Source organism: Macaca thibetana, chromosome 10 (assembly GCF_024542745.1).
Source record: "Macaca thibetana thibetana isolate TM-01 chromosome 10, ASM2454274v1, whole genome shotgun sequence".
NCBI lineage: Eukaryota > Metazoa > Chordata > Mammalia > Primates > Cercopithecidae > Macaca > Macaca thibetana.
The window spans coordinates 53434034-53453655 of NC_065587.1; the positions used below are offsets into that span (position 1 = coordinate 53434034).

Genomic DNA, 19622 nt, shown 5'->3' on the forward strand with positions numbered 1-19622 from the left:
CATATACAACTGTGGTCTCACAAGTTTATAATACTGTACGTTTACTGTACCTTTCCTATGTTTAGGTATGTTTACACACACAAATACCATTGTGTTACCATTGCATTCGGTATTCAGGACAGTAACATGCCACAAAGGTCTGCAGCCTAGGAGAAAAAGGCTATACCATACAGCCTAGGTGTGTAGTAGACTATATCGTCTAGATTTGTGTAAGAACCCTCCATGATGTTCACACAAAGATGAGATTGCCTAAAGACACATTGCTCAGAGCGTATCCCCATCGTTAAACCATGCATGATTGTATGTATTTTCCTTGTGGATGTAAAACTATTTTCTATATTACAATGAATATGAGATGATTCGTGATATTAAAGTATATTAACTATATTGCTAATTTTAAAAATATTAGACCCATATAATATTATTATTAGACCCATATGAGTTCCTCTTTGTAAAACTGTCAGAAGAATGTGCACCTAATGTTAAACTCGGGTATCTCTGGGAATTGGGGTTACAGCTAATAGATCGTTTTCTTCAGAGATATTCTGATTTATCTTCAACTTTCACGTATTGAAAGCCAGCAACGATTCTGTATACTGTTGGCGAGAAATTTTCTGCAGGTCGTTAGTATTATTCCCTTAACATTCCGCTGGAGTATCTTTCGCAGTCATTTTCATTTCGCATAATTTTCCTTTCTCATCTACAGCCTTCGGTGAAACGGATATGAAACTTTACTTTTCGTATTGGTGATTCACAGCAGTCACCCAAGTTCTGTAGTTAAAGCATAAGCTCTTCAAAGATCCTTCAGGGTAGGGCGGCGGCCGCGACGCCTTCTGGGGACTGTGGTCCCTGAAGCCGGCGCGGGCCTCGGGAGAGCCCCGGGAAAGGCGGCCCGGGGGCCTTTCTGCGCATGTGCCGTTCCTGTTTTTCACCCGGACGCGCTTCCGGTTCGACAGACTCTTCCGGGTGAGGGTCTTTCAGCCCGTGAATACCTGGTCCCGCGTGACTTGGACCTGGCGCGAACTGCAGGCGAAGCGGGTGCACCCACAACCTATAGGAAGGGCTGGCGGCGAGCTCCGAGCACTCGGGCGTCGGAGGGAACGGTGGGGCCGGGCGGAGCTGTCCTCGGGTCTGCGGAGGGTGGACGCGCGCTCTCCCTGTCTTTGGAGGGAGGGTTTCCTGTTGTCGGGAGGCGAGGCGAGGCAGCTAGGACAGGATTGGGCTCCTGACCTGCAGGCCACGGGGCGGGCTCTCTCTAGGGCCCTGATTTGCCTGAAGAAGTGAAAGGTTTGCGCATCCAAGTAGCCAGAGTGAAAGTGAAAGGTTTGCGCATCCAAGTAGCCAGAGCCTCTTTCCAGAACTTCTGCTGATGCACTTAGTCCTGCAACCATTGATTACTATAGCTCAGCAAAGTTCATATCACGTTTCGGAAGAAGGATGTGAGCTGGAATGGGCAGGGTCCAGATTTGACAGGAAAAGACACTTCACTGGAGGTATCTGCGAGAGTCCTGGGTTGGAAGGAAGGCGTACTAGTTATAAATAAGGAAATGATCTCTTCATCACTTCCTAAACACATACATGTCATTCCCTACCATCTCCATCCTCTGTTTATTCTGAGCTGCACCAACCATGTTCATCACCTCACGTGGGATTTACTGAGTTTACCCCTTACAGAGCTACACAATGGGGTAAAGGAAAGACTAAAAACCAATTTATCTTATTTTAAAATTACGACTTCGTAAAGATTTTATTCAGTAATGCAGTTTGCTAGCGACAGAGCCAATAACTGAATTCTGGTCCTTTGAGTAACCGTCAGGGCTTTGTCATCTACCACATTTAAGTTACCTACCACAAGAAGTTTCTTAGTAAAAGGTCCTCTTGTGAAACTGCAGCTAAGGAAGACCAAACTGTCAAAAAGACAAACACCTTAAACACTTTCATTCATTCTCTCTGGATTCTCTCATCTCAAGTGGCTAAACACATTAGTAGGAAAGTAGGTAGGTGACAAAATATCATTTTCCTATTCCAAGAAATCTTTTAATCCTAGAATCCACTTTAATACCAAAATAGTGTTCCAGGCTTTGTGTATACTAACTTTGGTTGACCTAGTCTTCTATTAATTGGACTCAGAGGTTTTCAGTTTTTTTCAAAGGAGGCATAAATTCTCAGTAATTCAGTAGAAAACATTTGTTGACAGTAAGAAAAGCTCTATGTGACTATTCTAGAACTATAAATGGACAAGTGAACGTTTCCTCAAGCTGTTGCTTCCTGAACCAGACTGGTCAAAGGACCGTGTTTTTAAATGGGTGTGTGGCTGTCTTTGTAGGTAACTGTAGAGCTGCTGTGTGAGCCAGATTGCTCATTCCATTCCCCATTCTTCCTTACCCAGCTCTGCTTTCAACACTCTTGGCCCTTTCTCAAGAGAACCTGAAAATGAACAAATTTCAGGTAAGTTGCTCAGGGATTTACTTCTCACATTATACAGTGAACTTCAAGAGGTTTAGAGTAGTTTGCAGATGAAACTGAAATGTATAAAATTCAGCATCAGAGTATTCGATCAGTACTAGAAAAGTGGACATAGATATACAGAAATCATATATTCCTATAGACTTACTCAAATGGTTCCAGAAAGGCCCAGACCATATGAGATAGCCCTTACACTGGATTTTGTGTGGTTTTCCCATAATTATCTAAAAATTTTCTTGGATGATCTTTGAGTAAGTGAAGTAGAGGCAGCTCTGCCAAAAACAGCTGGGAAAGAAATGCTATGGGTTTCCTGTGACTTCTATACCCAGGCAGAGCACAGTAATTACAGGGAACCAATCCAGTGTCATCCGAACAGGCAGCATTCAGATGGTTCTCTGTGATGTCTATGATCCAGTGATAAGACCTAGAATAAATGGATAAAACCTGTAACAAATAGAATAATATTCTTCAAATAATGCCCTATAACTTTATTGCAGCTGTACTTATAAAACAAGTTCTAGAGGGGACAATTCAATATTCTGTAGGTAAAACTTCACTAGCCTGTCTCATTTCAACCCACTTGATACAGTCTTATGTCTGCCCCCACCACTCTGATGGATCTGTTCTGGAAAAAGTTACCAGTAACCTAAATGTTTTCAAACCCAATGAGTATTTTTCAGTTCATACTTTACCAAACTCTTTGTTGCATTTGACAGTATGACTGCCCCCTCCCTAATATGCACCTCTGATAATGTCTGTGGTATCCCTCACTTGATTCTCTTTGTAGCTCTACAATCATGTCTTTTTTTTTTTTTTTTTTTTTTTTTAATTGAGATGAGGTCTCACTATGTTGCCCGGGCTGGTCTCGAACTCCTGGGTTCGAGTGATCCTCCCACCTTGGCCTCCCAAAGTGCTGTGATTATAGGTGTGAGCTGCCATGCCCAGCCTGTAATCATGTCTTTTTTATATCTTTTATACAATCTTCTCTTTGTTTCATGAACATTGCTATTCCATTGTTAGCCCATTATTCTTTCTGATTTTTTTTTCTTGCCCTTTGTGGTTTTTAACTTGTGAGTCTTTATGCTCTGAAATATTTCTGCCTCTGAGAACCTCAGCTTGAGATTCTTGCTGAACATCTCTACAAGGATGTCCAGAAGGCACATGGAGTCCTCGTATCCAACATGGAAATAATATTTACAACTTGCTCAATGTACTGCTGCTTCTTGATTCCCTATCAGTGCTGCTTCCATCAAGCCAGAAAATGAAGTCTATTTTTTTTTTTTGAGATGGGGGTCTCGCTCTATTGCCCAGGCTGGAGTGCAGTGGTGCGATCTCGGCTCACTGCAAACTCTGCCTCCTGGGTTCACACCATTCTCCTGCTTCAGCCTCCTGAGTTGCTGGGACTATAGGCGCCCACCACAACACCCGGCTAATTTTTTTGTATTTTTAGTAGAGACGGGGTTTCACCGTGTTAGCCAGGATGGTCTTGATCTCCTGACCTTGTGATCTGCCCGCCTCAGCCTCCCAAAGTGCTGGGATTACAGGCGTGAGCCATTGCGCCCAGCCTGAAGTCCATCTTAATTCTCCTTTTCCTCACCTCCTACCATACCTGTTTGTCGAGCTTGCTAATAACATTTCTTGAATTTGTCCTTTCACTTCCTTCTCCTGCCTCAGTTTCTCGTGGGTTGTCATAATATTAGTAGCTTTCTCAGCAGTCTGCCTGGCCCCTTCCTCTTCCCACCTCAAGGCTGTTGTTCACACTGACCAGTTCCTCCAAAATGCCAACATGATCATGTCTTAATACAGAAGTGACTTAAGAGGTTCCACACCACTTACATAATACAAGTTCAGCATCCTTGGTATGACGTGTAAGGCTATTTATGTCATGACCGTTTCCTGCCTCTTCTTAATTCCTACCACTCTGGACCTTTCACTCAACAACTGTATATTGATCCAACAATTGTGTGTCATACGCTATGCTAGATGGTCTACATTCAACTTGAATGAAGGAGATACTGTCTCTGTCCTCATGGAGCTCACATGCTAGTGAAAGAGAAAGATATTACACCAACAGTTCAAACTGTGCTGAGGTGGTTCTCAACTCTGCCAGACCCATATCTATTTACAGAACATACTTTCTTATGAGCTATATTGGGATGCAAACCTTCCATATTCAGCCATCTCCTTTATCTCTCTTAGTTAATGCCACCCACCCACACCAGGCTGCCTCCTCTTTTAGACTTGGATGAAACCACACACCATAAGGTGTGGTACCAGCTTCCTGAGGGGCCAGATGGTGGAGCCAGATGATGCAACCTGGAAGTGTGGGCAGGTTAACTCACTGGGTGAACCTTGAATGAAGGGAAATGGAAAATGAGAAGGAGGTGGGCAGATGAATTCACCATCCTTTCTCTCTTCTGTGCACTATTTGAAGATTAGTTTCTCTTGGTGGTTCTCCCAGAGGTGTCCCATGTGCTGACCCCATGCTCCTGCTGAGGAAACTTGCCCCTCTTTGGGGCTTGTAGTGAGGTGGTGGGCAGCATGCTAATGTCTCTCATATCTCATTGTTTACATCCTTTCTTTCCTCCTTTCCTTACTTCCCTCACCCTCACTGCCCTGGCTTGGAGTTCCCAGATAAAATGATACAGACTGAGTCCTTGCCTTAGGCTCTGTTTTCTAGAAATCCGAACTAAACGCCATCCTCCCTTTATCCTGTTTTGAAGATTATAGATAATTTAACCTACTTGTGTAATTTTTTAAAAATCGATAGAACTCGAATATAGAGGAAAAGTAAAAACATAAAGTAATTAAAAATGATATGTATCTTAATACAGACTTGCCCAGATATAACTATAGTAAAAGTCAAAAGAGGAGTCTGATGTTTATACAGACTACTTTTAGGTTAAATCTCTATGAATGTAGTTATAGGTTCTCACTGATACAGGAGCGATGTGTTGTGATTTGAATACTGTACATAACATTGCCATTTGTGATATTTTTCAAGAGTGAAAATCCCTAAAGTTCCAGTTCAAATCAAATACAAATTGTCCTTGATATACCCACTATTACATTGAAGAAAATTTAATATACATAAAAAATATATATATATATATATATATATATAAATATTATGTGTTCAAGTGCCAAATGGAATAAGGTTCTAGGCTCAGATCATTATAAACAGATTTTTCACTTATATGAATATTTAAGATTAGAAAGTTATACAGGACTTGGGGCATTTCTCTACTGTAGGAGAAGGTATTGCATGTTGCAGTGTCTCTACCATCCCTCCTTCCCTCTCCCTCCACCAAATGCCAGCAGCATCCCACAGAACCCTGATGGCCAAAAATATCTCCACAGATGTGCTTCATGCCCCCAGTGGGAGGGACCACCCACACTGAGCCCCTCTGAAGAATGATGGTGGTCTGCATTTAGTCTCCTGAACATGCCCCAAATTTTACACTTCTTGCTTTTAATCGTGTTTCCACTGTTTGCTCCTTGACTTTCTACCCCTTTTCTGTCTACATTGGGACCATAGCCAGGAGCCATCTCATCATAGGACCCATTCCTGTCCCCATATTCTGTGTCCACAGACTGTGTGTTTACAGAGCAATGCTGGCCCTCTTCATCTCTGCATTACATATAGGGTCTGGTCATTATCTGTCTACCTCACAAGTAAGACTATTGGCCTTTAAAGGTGTAGGCATATCTCCTCAGTTGCCGTATGCCTACTCATAGTAGTGCTCATCATTTCTTTTTTGTGGGTAATCTTGTTTTGTGTGAAACAGTGAACTCTCCTCTGCTCTGAATGGATCATCGTTCTACTTACAGTGTTGCTTACAGAGTGGACCTGAGTCACCGGGAGAATCGAGTTTCTTTTTCTTTGTCATAAGCACCTTTCAGTTTCTCACAAAGTGAACACATTCACTGTTCTTACTTTGGACTTTCTGCTGTGAAGTGCACTGGGTCTGCCTTAGCGAGTACAGAACTTTTTAGTGAAGGCTCTTCCCTGGCACTCTTTCCCCTGGCGTTTTGTTTGTAGTATTTTTGCCATTCTTTCTAGTCATTAAGACCTTATATGTCTATTGTTGTGCCTATAATTATAACATACTCTTTATCTTCAAGAAGCTTATAGGTCCTTTAGGCCGGGTGCGGTGGCTCACGCCTGTAACCCCAGCACTTTGGGAGGCCAAGGCGGGCGGATCACGAGGTCAGGAGATCGAGACCATCCTGGCTAACACGGTGAAACCCCATCTCTACTAAAAATACAAAAAAATTAGCCGGGCGTGGTGGCGGGCACCTATAGTCCCAGCTGCTGGGGAGGCTGAGGCAGGAGAATGGCGTGAACCCGGGAGGTGGAGCTTGCAGTGAGCTGAGATTGCGCCACTGCACTCCAGGCCCTGGGAGACAGAGCGAGACTCCATCTAAAAAATAAAATAATAAAATAAAATAAAATAAGCTTATAGGTCCTTTAGAGGAAGTAATTCATGGAGGAAATAAAATGGATAATGTAACTACTTCTAGTTTATGTATAAGAGACAGTTAAGTGGTGATAGCGGGAAAGGCCTCATTGAATTACCTAATAAAGTATGTCAGTAGAAAGATGTATAGCAGATCAAAGATCAAAGAAAAGAAAGACTGGGGTGAGCTAGAATGGTCATGTAGGTGAGGTGAAACATACAGCAGGCCAAAGCCCAGGTGTCTGCGAAGGTGGAGGCAGCATGCCTATTTTTTACTGCTTTATTTTTAAATATGAAGAATGAGAAAAATCATACACAAAATACTTGTGTTTCCTTCACCTCGCTTCCCCTGATCTTTCAAAACTATATTATAGTGATCAGAACTGGGAAATTCACATGAATACAGTACTATTATCTATCTTACTCAAATTCTGCTAATTATTTTCCATGAATATCCTTTTTCAGTTCAAGGATCCAACCTAGGAACCCAAGTTGCATTAAATGTCCTGTCTCCTTAGCCTCTTGCAACCCACAATGGTCCTTCTTTGTCACTTACAACCTTGACACTTTGCTGGCTATTTTGCAGGGTTCATCCTAGCCCTTCTTTCCTTTCTTCTTCCCCTTCCCTTTCCCTTGTTTTCCTTTTCCTTTGTTTTCTTTTCCTTTTCCTTCCTCCCTCCTTTAATTTCTCCTTTCTTTTCCTTTCCTCTTTCTTTTTTTTCTTTCCTTTTTACGTACTTAAACTTATTTAACTTGCATAATTTTTGAAACTAGGCTTTGCTCTGTCACCCAAGCTGGAGTGCAGTAGTGCAATCATAGCTCACTAAAGCCTTGATCTCCTCAGCTCAAGCAATCCTCCTGTCTTAGCCTCCCAAGTAGCTGGGACTACAGGCATGCACCACCACTCCTGGCAAAAAAAAAAAAAAAAAAAATTGAGACATGAGGTCTCACTATGTGGCCTGAGCTGGTCTTGAACTCCTGAGTTCAAGCAGTCCTCCCACCTCAGCCTCCCAAAGTGCTGTGATTACAGACGTAAGGCACCACACCTGGCCTACCATATTTCTAAGAATCAAAACCATATAGAAAGATATTTTAGAGAAGTGTCACTCCTTCTCATCTCTTCTACTCTGTTCCCATCCATCCATTCTTTCCATCTGTCTCCACCTCTCCCCTGAATGTAACCAGTTTCATGAGTTTCTGGTGTATCCTTTCCATAATTTTCTTTGCACATGTAGTGGTTATATGTGGTGGGTTTTTTTTGTTTTTTTGAGATGAGGTCTTGCACTGTCAACCCAAGTTGATGGAGTGCAGTGGCACAATCTCAGCTCACTGCAACCTCTGCCTCCCAGACTCAAGTGATCCTCTTGCCTCAGCCACCCAAGTAGCACATGCCACCATGCCCGGCTAATTTTTTTTTTATTTTTTGTAGAGATGGGGTTTTGCCATGTTGCCCAGACTGATCTTGAACTTCTGAGCTCCAGTGATCTGCCTACCTCAACCTCTCAAGAGTGCTGGGATTATAAGTGTGAGCCACCACACCTGGCCATGTGTGTTTTCTTACATCTCCTTTCTTACATAAAAGGTAGAATATTATAGATATTCTTTAATACTTTACTTTTTTCACTTCATATCAGTTCATGGAGACCTTCCTCATTATTTATGCTTTCAAATATTGCTTCTGATCACTATGGTATCTCTCCTTTGAGCTCCAGAACGATGTATCCAACTACCAGCTAGACATCTCTACTTCTTTACTCAATAGATACTTCAAGCACAGCATGGTGAACATCAGTGCCTTCGTTTCCTGTGCTCAATTCTCTTTTCTGTTTTGTTTTCCTAATCTCCACATATACTACTAGCATCAGCCCAGCTGATCATGTGAAATAATCTACACATTACATCTGCACATCAAGTAGTGGTCAACTCTCCTTGCCTCCCGTTGTGTAGGACTGATTTTCTCCTTCCCATTTCCCAGGAACTATCTGTGCTCATGTCCTGTAGTGGTGTCTTAGTTTTCTTCCCCTCTAATTTGACCTTTAAGCCAGTTTCCATTTTTCTAGAGTAGGGGACAGCAAATGTTTTCTTTAGAGTACAAGGTCAAAATTTTTGGCTTTGCTGGCCCTGTGGTCTCTGTCAGATTTCCTCAGCACAGCTGTTGTGACATGAAAGCCATCACAGACTGTGTGTAACAAATGAGCATGACCACATTTGGCTTCCAGTGGCCTAGATTTTGCCCACGGACTGTAGTTTGCCAACCCCTGTGCTCTAGAGCATTGTTTCAAAACACACATTTGGTCACAAATCTCCAGTCCTTGCTTACAAATACCTCTTTATGGATTTCCATTATTTACAACAGTGGTCTCCAAAGTGGAGGATAGGGAACACCCCAGCAATTCACTGTACTTCTATTCTTGTTAGTATTTCAGCCAAAAGAATGAAAAAATAATGAAGCTTTATTGATATTAATGTATAGCTGGAACTAACTTGGAAATATACTACAATTCCTAAGTAAATGTACGTTAGCTTATATGCAAGAATGTTTTGCTGATGTGTTGTACTATCTGAATTTCAAGACTACTAATTAGAAAAAAGAGTTCCTCTATTCTCTGGCCTCTGTCCCACTCCTCACTAGCCTTTCCTGTGGAGAGATTGTAGTTCTCGAACTCCCCATGTGTGTTTGGTGTCTGTGTATTTTCTTAACAGCTACAGTCCTATAATACAGCATACTGTTTATATTTCAGGACTAAAATTATTATGCCCTCAAAGAAGGGGTAACAAAAATGGAGCAAACTTTCTTCTTTTGTGATCACCCTTCATCTTGTGTGTATGTCCAGCATTGCTCTTTAAAGATGTACATTTCTATTTTTGTCACCCTGTCAGAATGTATGCTCCTTGAGAGCAAGATTAGTATTTTATGTGATTAGTAATCCAAGCAATTGGAATAGCTCCAGGACATGGTATAAGCTCAGTACATTTTTAAAATTCATTTTAAAAATGAACACAGTGACATATTTTTAATTTTCTGCCCTCCCACAATTGTATCTCTTTATAGTTTTCCATTAGCCATGGCAGTGGTCTGCTTATAGTTTATGTTACCATACATTTGATATCACTCAGTTTTGGTCACCCCAGATTAAACATTTTCTTTCAGAGATCAGTTTCATTCCAGGACCTGACTGTGAACTTCACCCAGGAGGAATGGCAGCAACTGGACCCTGCTCAGAGGCTCCTGTACAGGGATGTGATGCTGGAGAACTACAGCAACTTGGTCTCCGTGGGTAAGGACGGTTTCCTTGTACAACTCCCAAGAGCATACATTTTTTCTGTGTTACAAAAACATGTTGATGTCTAGAATTTAATTATTTAGCTTTGAGCATCAGGGGAGCAAGATGATTAAACCCTTTTAGACAGTAAAGTTTGTGTATGTATTCACTGCCCTTCCCTTACCCTTCACCAAAATGTTCTAGCTTTACTGAGCTATTGTTGGGAATCTTCATTGCACAGCTTCTGAAGCTGTACTTTCTGCATTCTTCAGAGTCCCTGATGTCCAAAGATCTTGGTCCAAGTTCTGTAATTTCCCATTAACAGGGTATCATGTTAGCAAACCGGATGTGATTTTCAAATTGGAGCAAGGAGAAGAACCATGGATAGTGGAGGAATTCTCAAATCAGAACTACCCAGGTAAGTAAATGATAACTGAGCAGGTGGAACCAATGGAAATGAGAGTTCCGTGTTGGTCAGTGGTAATAGTTGGCATGGTAATGTTTTTCATGAATTTCTTTTTGTTGGCCCCAGACCTTTAGAAGTGATTGAGGTTATTAACTGTCATGCTATGGACATCTGAAACATTCTCCCCAAATAAATAACTGAAATTTATAAAGATTTTTGCCACTAAGTTACCTATCCCCAGAATTCAAGTTCCTCTTTTATCACACCTTAAACTTTATTTCTGTAGCATTCTCTGTTGCCTCCCTTGCCCCACCCACCATTGTCATAGGCATGGTTTATATTTCAGACATTCAGAGATCTGTCATAATCTTTTTAATTGTCTTCCATTTTTCTCTACATCACTTAACAGAAGTAACACGGTTTCCCTTTCCATTCTAAGCTTCACCAGGATCCAGAGTAGGGTGAGGCAAACAAGGTGCCTGGCATGCAAAATTTAGGAAGACACTCAACTCTCAGGATTGTGCAGGTGCCCTGGGTATCCTGCTTGCCTTCTTCTAGTCCCAGCTCTGCTCAGCCTGCAATCTTACTTCCCTTTGCATTGTACAAATTCAAGAGTTCCATGTCACTGCAAAAATTTCACATTCACCCCTTCCTTCTTGTGTGTTTTGATAATAACTGACCCATCTTTCTGACATCTGTTTTACCTGGTCTCACTGTATGACTCTCTTTCTGTAAGTGGTTACTTGACTCTTGTCTGTTTTATTCAACACTCCATCAGCCACACTTCCAGCATACTTTGTGTACTATTCCTTGTGACTGCTTACTTTTTCCACTCAATGTTTAGTGGTATTTGTAAAGTGTCAAAAGTACTTGTATTCTTTGCTAGTTTCCTCTTCCTTTTCCCCTGTTAAATAGTGGCTGGTACGGATGGATTTGCTTTTTAGTATTTAGTATTTTTCGTTTTTGTTTTTCTTCAAATCAACCAAGTAAGAGATATTTGCACTTGAAATTTGTTTAATCTTGGAAGGCTGGGCCTGAAGTCTAACCCCCAAAACAGTGCATTTCTAAGGAATTCTCATTTCATAGCAAATATATAAAGACTCACCAATTACTGTTAATTGTGTTCCTTTTTCTAGAAGTTAATGATGCCTTAGAGAAGAACAAGGAAATCCAGGATAAACATTTGACACAAACTGTATTCTTCGGCAACAAAACACTGATTACAGAAAGAGAGAATGTATTTGGGAAAACACTTAATCTGGGCATGAATAGTGTTCCCTCAAGAAAAATGCCCTATAAATGTAATCCAGGAGGAAACAGTTTGAAAACTAATTCAGAAGTAATTGTTGCAAAGAAAAGCAAAGAAAACAGAAAGATTCCTGATGAATACAGTGGATTTGGGAAGCCACTGCTTCATACTAAGCATGAAAAAAGTCATTCGGGAATGAAAAGTTACAGATACAATCCAATGAGGAAAGCCAGCAATCAAAATGAAAGTCTTATTCTTCACCAGAACATACAGATTTTGAAACAACCTTTTGACTATAATAAATGTGGGAAAACCTTCTTCAAGAGGGCAATTCTCGTTACACAGAAAGGGAGACAGACTGAAAGGAAACCAAATGAATGTAGTGAATGTAGGAAAACCTTTTCTAAGAGATCTACCCTCATTGTACATCAGAGAATTCATACAGGGGAGAAACCGTATGTTTGTAATGATTGTAGGAAGACTTTTCGTGTGAAGACAAGCCTCACTCGACACCAAAGAATTCATACTGGAGAGAGACCCTATGAATGCAGTGAATGCGGGAAAACCTTCATTGACAAATCTGCCCTCATTGTACACCAGAAAATTCATGGAGGGGAGAAATCCTATGAGTGTAATGAATGTGGAAAGACCTTTTTTCGGAAGTCAGCCCTGGCTGAACATTTCAGGTCACACACAGGGGAGAAGCCTTATGAATGCAAGGAATGTGGAAACGCCTTCAGTAAGAAATCGTATCTTGTTGTACATCAAAGAACTCACAGAGGAGAGAAGCCAAATGAATGTAAGGAATGTGGGAAAACCTTCTTCTGTCAGTCGGCCCTTACTGCACATCAGAGAATTCACACAGGGGAAAAACCCTATGAATGTAGTGAATGTGAGAAAACCTTTTTTTGTCAATCAGCCCTCAATGTGCATCGAAGAAGTCATACAGGAGAGAAGCCCTATGAATGCAGTCAATGTGGAAAATTTTTATGTACGAAATCAGCCCTCATTGCACATCAGATAACTCATAGAGGAAAGAAGTCTTATGAATGTAATGAATGTGGGAAATTTTTCTGCCATAAGTCAACACTCACTATACATCAGAGAACACACACAGGAGACAAACATGGTGTGTTTAATAAATGTGGTAGAATATCCATCATGAAGTCAAACTGCAGTCAGTGTAAGAGAATGAACACAAAGGAGAATCTTTATGAGTGTAGTGAACATGGGCATGCCATCAGCAAAAACTCACACCTCATTGTACATCAGAGAACTATATGGGAGAGACCATATGAATGCAATGAATGTGGGAGAACCTACTGCAGGAAGTCAGCCCTCACTCACCATCAGAGAACACACACAGGAGAGAGACCCTATGAGTGTAATGAATGTGGGAAAACCTTCTGTCAGAAGTTCTCCTTTGTTGAACATCAGCGAACTCACACTGGGGAGAAACCATATGAATGTAATGAATGTGGGAAATCCTTCTGCCATAAGTCAGCCTTCAGAGTCCATAGAAGAATTCACACAGGAGAGAAACCATATGAATGTAATCAATGTGGGAAAACCTACCGTCGCCTGTGGACTCTCACTGAACATCAGAAAATACACACAGGAGAGAAACCTTATGAATGTAACAAATGTGAGAAAACATTTCGCCACAAATCAAACTTCCTTTTACATCAGAAATCCCACAAGGAATAAGTTCCAGCAAAGTAATAAATTCCAACAAAGCAACAAATCAAATAACTTACACAATGCGAAACTGTGAGTATGTATAGAGGAGTAAAATCTTATAATGAGTATGGAAAAATTTTCTGCCATAAGTCCATCCTCACCATAACATCAGAGAAATCATGTAGGAAAGAAATACTTTGTTTAATAAATGTATTATTCATTGTGAACTATGAAAATATTCAACAGCAATTCAAAGGTTATGCCAAATGTGCCTCCCTTTTAAAATAATGAAACAAACATTATTTAAGTTAAATTATTACTTGGTTCCTCCCCACAGTGTTACTTGATAGTGTATGTTATGAGGTGTGAGGATCTGACCTTCATTTCAAATCAGTACCATTTTTTGATAGTTGATTAACTTGCAGTTTCTCAATTTATGGTGTATTTTCAGATTTGGCAGACTTTTTGTTGTCTGCTAACTCCATAGTCTTCTAGTAGCAGACTATATACCTTTATCTGCAAAGGTGACAACTCAGGAGCACTAACCATGGTACTCTATGCACCCATGGTAATTATACCCCAGGTGAGCCTTTGGTAAAGCTGAGCCAATGAAAGCCCTTCCTAAGACCTTTCTAATGGAATATAGGCACAGGATAACTAGTTCATTATCCTGAAGCTTTCAGCCAAGTCAAGAAAACAGCAATTGCAGTAGGAAAAACATGGAAAAATAAGTATTCTTGAACAACAAAGAGAATTTGGGTGATGGTTGAATCCAAAAAGTGTTTGTTTCTCTGGTTTTAGTATTCTCTGATATCCACTCAACCCCATCTACCAGTGGTTTGATTATGTCAATTAGTATGTTTTCAAAAATCTCTTGGATTTCCTAATCAACATGTTCATTAGAGGTATTCTTTAGAAGTCACTGATCAAATTCTGAGAACAAAAGGCCTCTGGGATGCTGATTAGGATTACATTGTATGGATATATGTGATGAGGTAGGATTGCCACTTTTATGGGGTTATTGGAAAATGTTTACCTTTTAAGTCCTGATTTCCATGAGTGGGGTTTTCCCTATACCCATTCCTAGCCTCTCTGCCACATTATGCATTCTGCCCCAGGGAAGATGAAGTGGGCTTATCTAATTGGTAAGACAGTGATGGGTAACTGGGTTTGCTCAGCTGAACTCACTGTTCATTGTGGGCTGTTCTGCAAGCACAATTTCTTGTCACAGGTATTGCCTGTGATTGGTAAATTGGTCTAATTCTGTCATTCAGCTAATTGGCCCATTAGCTGAATGGTCACAATAAGTTGCATCCTCCAACTCAATTTGATCAGTAATAAAAGTTTCATCCTGTCCCCTGTCTACTACTTAATTTTTTATTGTTTAGATGGGGGTGGAAATTGTGCTATTTATTTGGGGCCCTTCAGAGAACCCAATATGAACATGACTTATCAGTTTATTGTTTTTATGTCCTTCAGTACAGATAAATGTATGTGTACACACATATACATATGTTAATATATATAAGTATATACATATGTTTAAATGTATGTGTGTGCATATACTGATCTTGCTCTTGTAAAATGTATTCATAGTCACTTCAAAGATTTGGTTGCTATTGTGAAAGGAATTATGTTACCTTTCACTTTGACACTAATGGAGTAAAGAAAAACAAAAATACCTAATTTTTGTGCCAAATTTATCTAAATTTATCCCTTAATGTTGGAACAATCTTTTCAAATCTTATGAAAAATGTAAATTCAGAAGTCCAAGAAGTTTAATGAACCCCAAGCAGGATAAAAATGAAGAGCACAACCAGACACCAAATTTCAAGACATAAATCAAAACTAGTTTAATAAAGAATATCTTAAAAGTAGCCAAAGAACAAAGACATGATATAGAGTGTATTCATCTCCTAGGGCTGCCCTAACACAGTACCTCAGACTGGATGTTCTAGAACAACAGATCTATCTCATAGTTCTGGAGGCCAGAAGTCAGGTTGGGGTGGTGTTGGCAGGGCTATACTCTCTTCTGAAGGATCTGTTCCAGGCCTCTCCCCTGGCTTCTGATAATTCTGTAGCTTGTGGCAGCATAACTTCACATGGTGTTCTAAGTGTGCCTATTTGTGTCCAAATTTCCCCTTTTTATAAGGATACTAGTCATGGGATTAAGGGTCTGTCCTACTCCAGTATGACTGCATCTTCAATAATTACATCTGCAACAATCCTATTTCCAAATAAGGTACTCAGGGGTAGGACTTCAACACACATTTTGGGGAGACAATTCAACCCGTAACAGGTTAATGTATTATTTATTGTTGTGTAACAAATTATCCGCAAAATTAGCAACTTAAAACAATAAACATTTACTATCTCATTGTTTTTGTGGTTTAGGAATTGTAGAGTAACTTGGCTAGGTGGTTGAGGCTCAAGGCCTTTGAGGTTGCTGTCAAGAAGTTGACCAGGGATGCAGTTGTGTAAAGACTTGACGGGGCTGAAGGATCCACTTCCACCATGGCTGTCTCCCACAGTTGTTAGCAGGAGACCTCAGTTCTTCATCACATCAACCTCTCCGTAGGGTTTCTTGAGTTTCTCACAACGTGGCAGCCGGCATTCATTCCTCAGAGTGAGTGATCCAAAGCCAGTTTCCCTTATAACCTAGCTTTGGAAAACTATCACTTTCACTGTATTTAATTAGTCACACAGACCAACCTTGATACAGTGCCGAAGGGGATCACACGGGAGCATGAGTGCCAGGAGGTAGAGACCTCTGGAGCCATGTCATAGGCTAGCTACCACAGGCAACCACCACTAAGCATGGAGTGGTTTCAAGAAAGCTGAGAGGAGATGCACTGAAAAGAGTTAGTACAAACAGCCTTTTCAAGGAGTCATACTAAAGGCAAGAGAAATAGCATTGTAGCTCGAGAGTAAAGTATAGTCAAAGGAGGCTTCTTTCTATAGCTAGAGATAAATGCATGTTTATACACTTATGGGAAATCTTCCATAGAGAGGGGGAGATGTTGGAGTAATGTTCTGCATAGGTGAGATAGGTTGGAATCTGTTTGTAAGGGGAAAGAGTAGCCTTTTTAAGAGAATAGGCAATGGTCATGCCATGCCGGCTCACACATATGGGTTGATGTGGTAAAAGTTGTGAATTTATTTTATAATTGTTTCTATTTTTCAATGAAATGGGGGATAAGATTATATGAGAGAATGGGAGAGTTATAAATCGGTATCACTGATTATGACACATTTAGTTTGTTTTGCCAGATTATTTTATCTTCCCATTTGTCTTTCACTACAGTGTTGCGGAGCATTTGTATTTTTGTTCTGTCAGTTACTAATATACTGATATCTTTATATAGTGCCTTAATATCCCTGTTATTTGCAGGGAATAAGGGGAAGATAGTATATTAGTTTCTTACTGTCAGTCAATAATGAAATTAGTTGGTAATCTCTTCTTCCGTCTTCTCTCCTTGTTCACCTGGAATCTAATTTAAAATGAGAACTTATTCTTTAATATAGACATATCAGTCTCTGAATTATATGTTCACAGTTTGCCTATGGACTTTTTGTATATTTGAAGATCAGTATGACTGGTTAGAAATCCCCAGCTAACTTTATTTGCATATCCTGAAACACATTGTTCCATCATGTCTAGACCAAGTGTTATTCTTCAGAAACCTGATGCTTCTGGATACTCTGTCCCTCCAGAACCACTCCTCATGCTTGGGGCAGACCTCTATGAACTGCATCAACTGAGGTCTCTTACCATCAAGTGTCTGATTGAGACCTTATTTGTGGCTCTCTTCTTCTGCAGCTAGAGCTATTCCCAGATCCCAAAAGTCATTTCCTTCCTGCATCACTTAGAGTTCAATCAGAGCAGCAGAGCCATATGTATGTTCTATAGATGACAAAATTGTTATCAAGATTTGACTCCAGGCTATTATGGGAAGCCTGTTATGTGACTGTCTTCATGGCTGATGCTGGCACTTTAATTCTGCAGGCCAAGCAAGTAGGGAAAGTGAACACTAAGAGAGAGAACAAAGACAAGCTGGAAGCCCCAGACAAAGCTGTGGCAGTTTTTACTGTCTTCTACCTAAACGATGTGGGTGTCCTACAGAGGTTGGTGCCATTTGTGGTGTTGCTAAGCACACACGTAGCCCAGGAGCTGGAAGACCTGGAGGAGATCCTGGGGAAAAGAGAGCAGCCACAGGCTTGTCTACTGAGCCACGCCACCAAGAACCAGCAGGTAAGAAACGTGTTGGGGGCAGAAGCCTTTCTAAGCCTAAAAACAAAATGATTTCTCCTCTGCCACCACCCTCCAGATCTCACACCAAAATGTCCTCTGTGACCCTCACTGGAAACATACAGGGAAGGGAGTTCTAGGGAACATAGAATCAGCTAAGCCAAAAGTGACACATTTCAAAGGCACCACACTCCTGCTTTCCCTTCAGGGCTAGGGATGGTAAATCCCTTGTTGGTTTCCCGCAACTCTTCCCACACTTTTGTAGAGAGTCTCTTCAATTTTCTTTCACTCCTTTCAAGTGAGCTATTTCTTAATGGGACTGATTCTGTAACTGGTACCAGAAATGGCCCCAGGAAAGAGATCCTCAAAATGAAGATGAGATTCTGGGGAGTGGAAGAGGCCATGCAGCAGCACCTCACCTTTGGAGACAAAGCAGACACTGTTGTAACATGCCTTAGGAAAGAGTGGTAATCAGGTTTTGGCCTGGCAGTACAGCTAGTGCATCATGGAGACCCTATAATGAAATCACATGGGCCTCCTTTGAAGGAGCAGCTTGACATATAGGTGAACAATTTGAGTCTCCTGGGCAGAAATATGACTTAAGGGATTATATGGGGAATTCATAGCACCTTACTCAACTTTGAGACTTAAGCCAATTCCTAGACCCAAAGTGGCTACAGGAAGACCTTTTAAGAAGGTTCCTGCAGTGTAGCCATAGAAGCATTGTGCAGCTCTTCCTCCAGGCCTTCCCAGGGGTATCTGTGGTCACTTACCACCATGGCCATGCATGAGGGAGGACATACCCAGACTTCTATGGGGATTTGGATATTGGCCTTGATTATATGAATTCTTGCCATTCCCAAACACTACAGTGGCCCATAAACAGAGTGGAGACTTATGAAGGTCGGGAGATAGATGAGTCTGGGCCTGAATCCAACTCCCAGAGGGTTTGCTTCTGCCAGTGGAAACACACACCAATCCTATAGTTTTAGTCCCAGAATGCCACAGACTTAGTGGCAGAATCCTTGTATTGGTTCCCTGAAAATGGAGGGAATGCTCTTGTAGCCCATGATAATTTAAAAGTTATCCAGACTAGATATGTTTTAGGTCAAAAGGTGGGGGATAAGAGATAGCCAGTGATTTGATGCAGATACCTAACATTGTTTATATGAGGTACATGGATCATATTCTGTGCTGACTCCAATTTTGCATTCTATGGAAGTTAAGAGAGAATTTAATCTTAGAGTTAAAGCATTCATTCAACAGCCATTATCTTGTGTCCCCTTCTTATGAAGACAGTGATTGAACTTAGGACCACCCTAATCTGGCATTTGATCTTGATTACATCTTCAAAATGATCCTATTTTTAAATAGGGTCACACTCATGAGCACCGGCATTAAAACTTCAACATATCTTTAGGGAGAGATACTCAATCCACAAACGCTCTTTTAGATTTGTATCTCCTCAAATATGTGAGAATGAAAAAAAAATATAAGGAATTAATTATTAAATGCAAAAGGTGCATCATTTACATTAGTGTGCAGATGACATTTTAAGCCTAAATTGAAGTATTTAACTTCTCTCTCCAATCTGTTATTTTTGCTTAAACAATAGAACTGTCATGTGATTTTAATATTAAAACCCCAATGAAAATATAAAACTTTCTGCTGAAACTTTCCAATGAGAATGTTATGAATGGCCTAAAGTCTACTTGATGGCTATTCTTTTAACCTAACGTTTACATAATGGCTATTCTTTTATCTTTTTTACACAACTGGAGACATTACGGTTAGGAATTAGTGATAGTTCCTAAGAAATACGGCAGAGATACAAAGAAGAAAGTGTTAG

General features: G+C 40.7%; 1 protein-coding gene and 1 pseudogene across 12 annotated transcripts in view; both read left to right on the plus strand.

Moving 5' to 3' along the window:
* The first annotated feature begins 937 nt into the window (after positions 1-937).
* ZNF334 (zinc finger protein 334) overlaps positions 938-19622 on the plus strand; it is a 68280-nt gene continuing 49595 nt past the window's right edge. For 6 of the 11 annotated variants that reach the window (XM_050806471.1, XM_050806474.1, XM_050806476.1 and 3 more), the window contains exons 1-6: positions 959-1103; positions 2390-2448; positions 10078-10204; positions 10515-10607; positions 11732-13614; positions 17531-17776. In XM_050806471.1, coding sequence (XP_050662428.1) covers positions 2434-2448; positions 10078-10204; positions 10515-10607; positions 11732-13551 — 2055 coding nt within the window. In that variant the 5' untranslated portion in view covers positions 959-1103; positions 2390-2433 and the 3' untranslated portion in view covers positions 13552-13614; positions 17531-17776. Of the gene's footprint in view, positions 1130-2389; positions 2449-8355; positions 8509-10077; positions 10205-10514; positions 10608-11731; positions 14879-15918; positions 16151-17530; positions 17777-19622 lie in introns of those variants that run through there. The other 5 variants (XM_050806481.1, XM_050806472.1, XM_050806475.1 and 2 more) reach the window with 5 other exon arrangements.
* Positions 14072-19622, plus strand: part of LOC126964101 (E3 ubiquitin-protein ligase makorin-1-like) — a 36473-nt pseudogene continuing 30922 nt past the window's right edge. Inside the window, exons 1-2 of the transcript XR_007729312.1 lie at positions 14072-14107; positions 17531-17776. The product of XR_007729312.1 is annotated as an E3 ubiquitin-protein ligase makorin-1-like (transcript). The remainder of the gene's footprint in view (positions 14108-17530; positions 17777-19622) is intronic.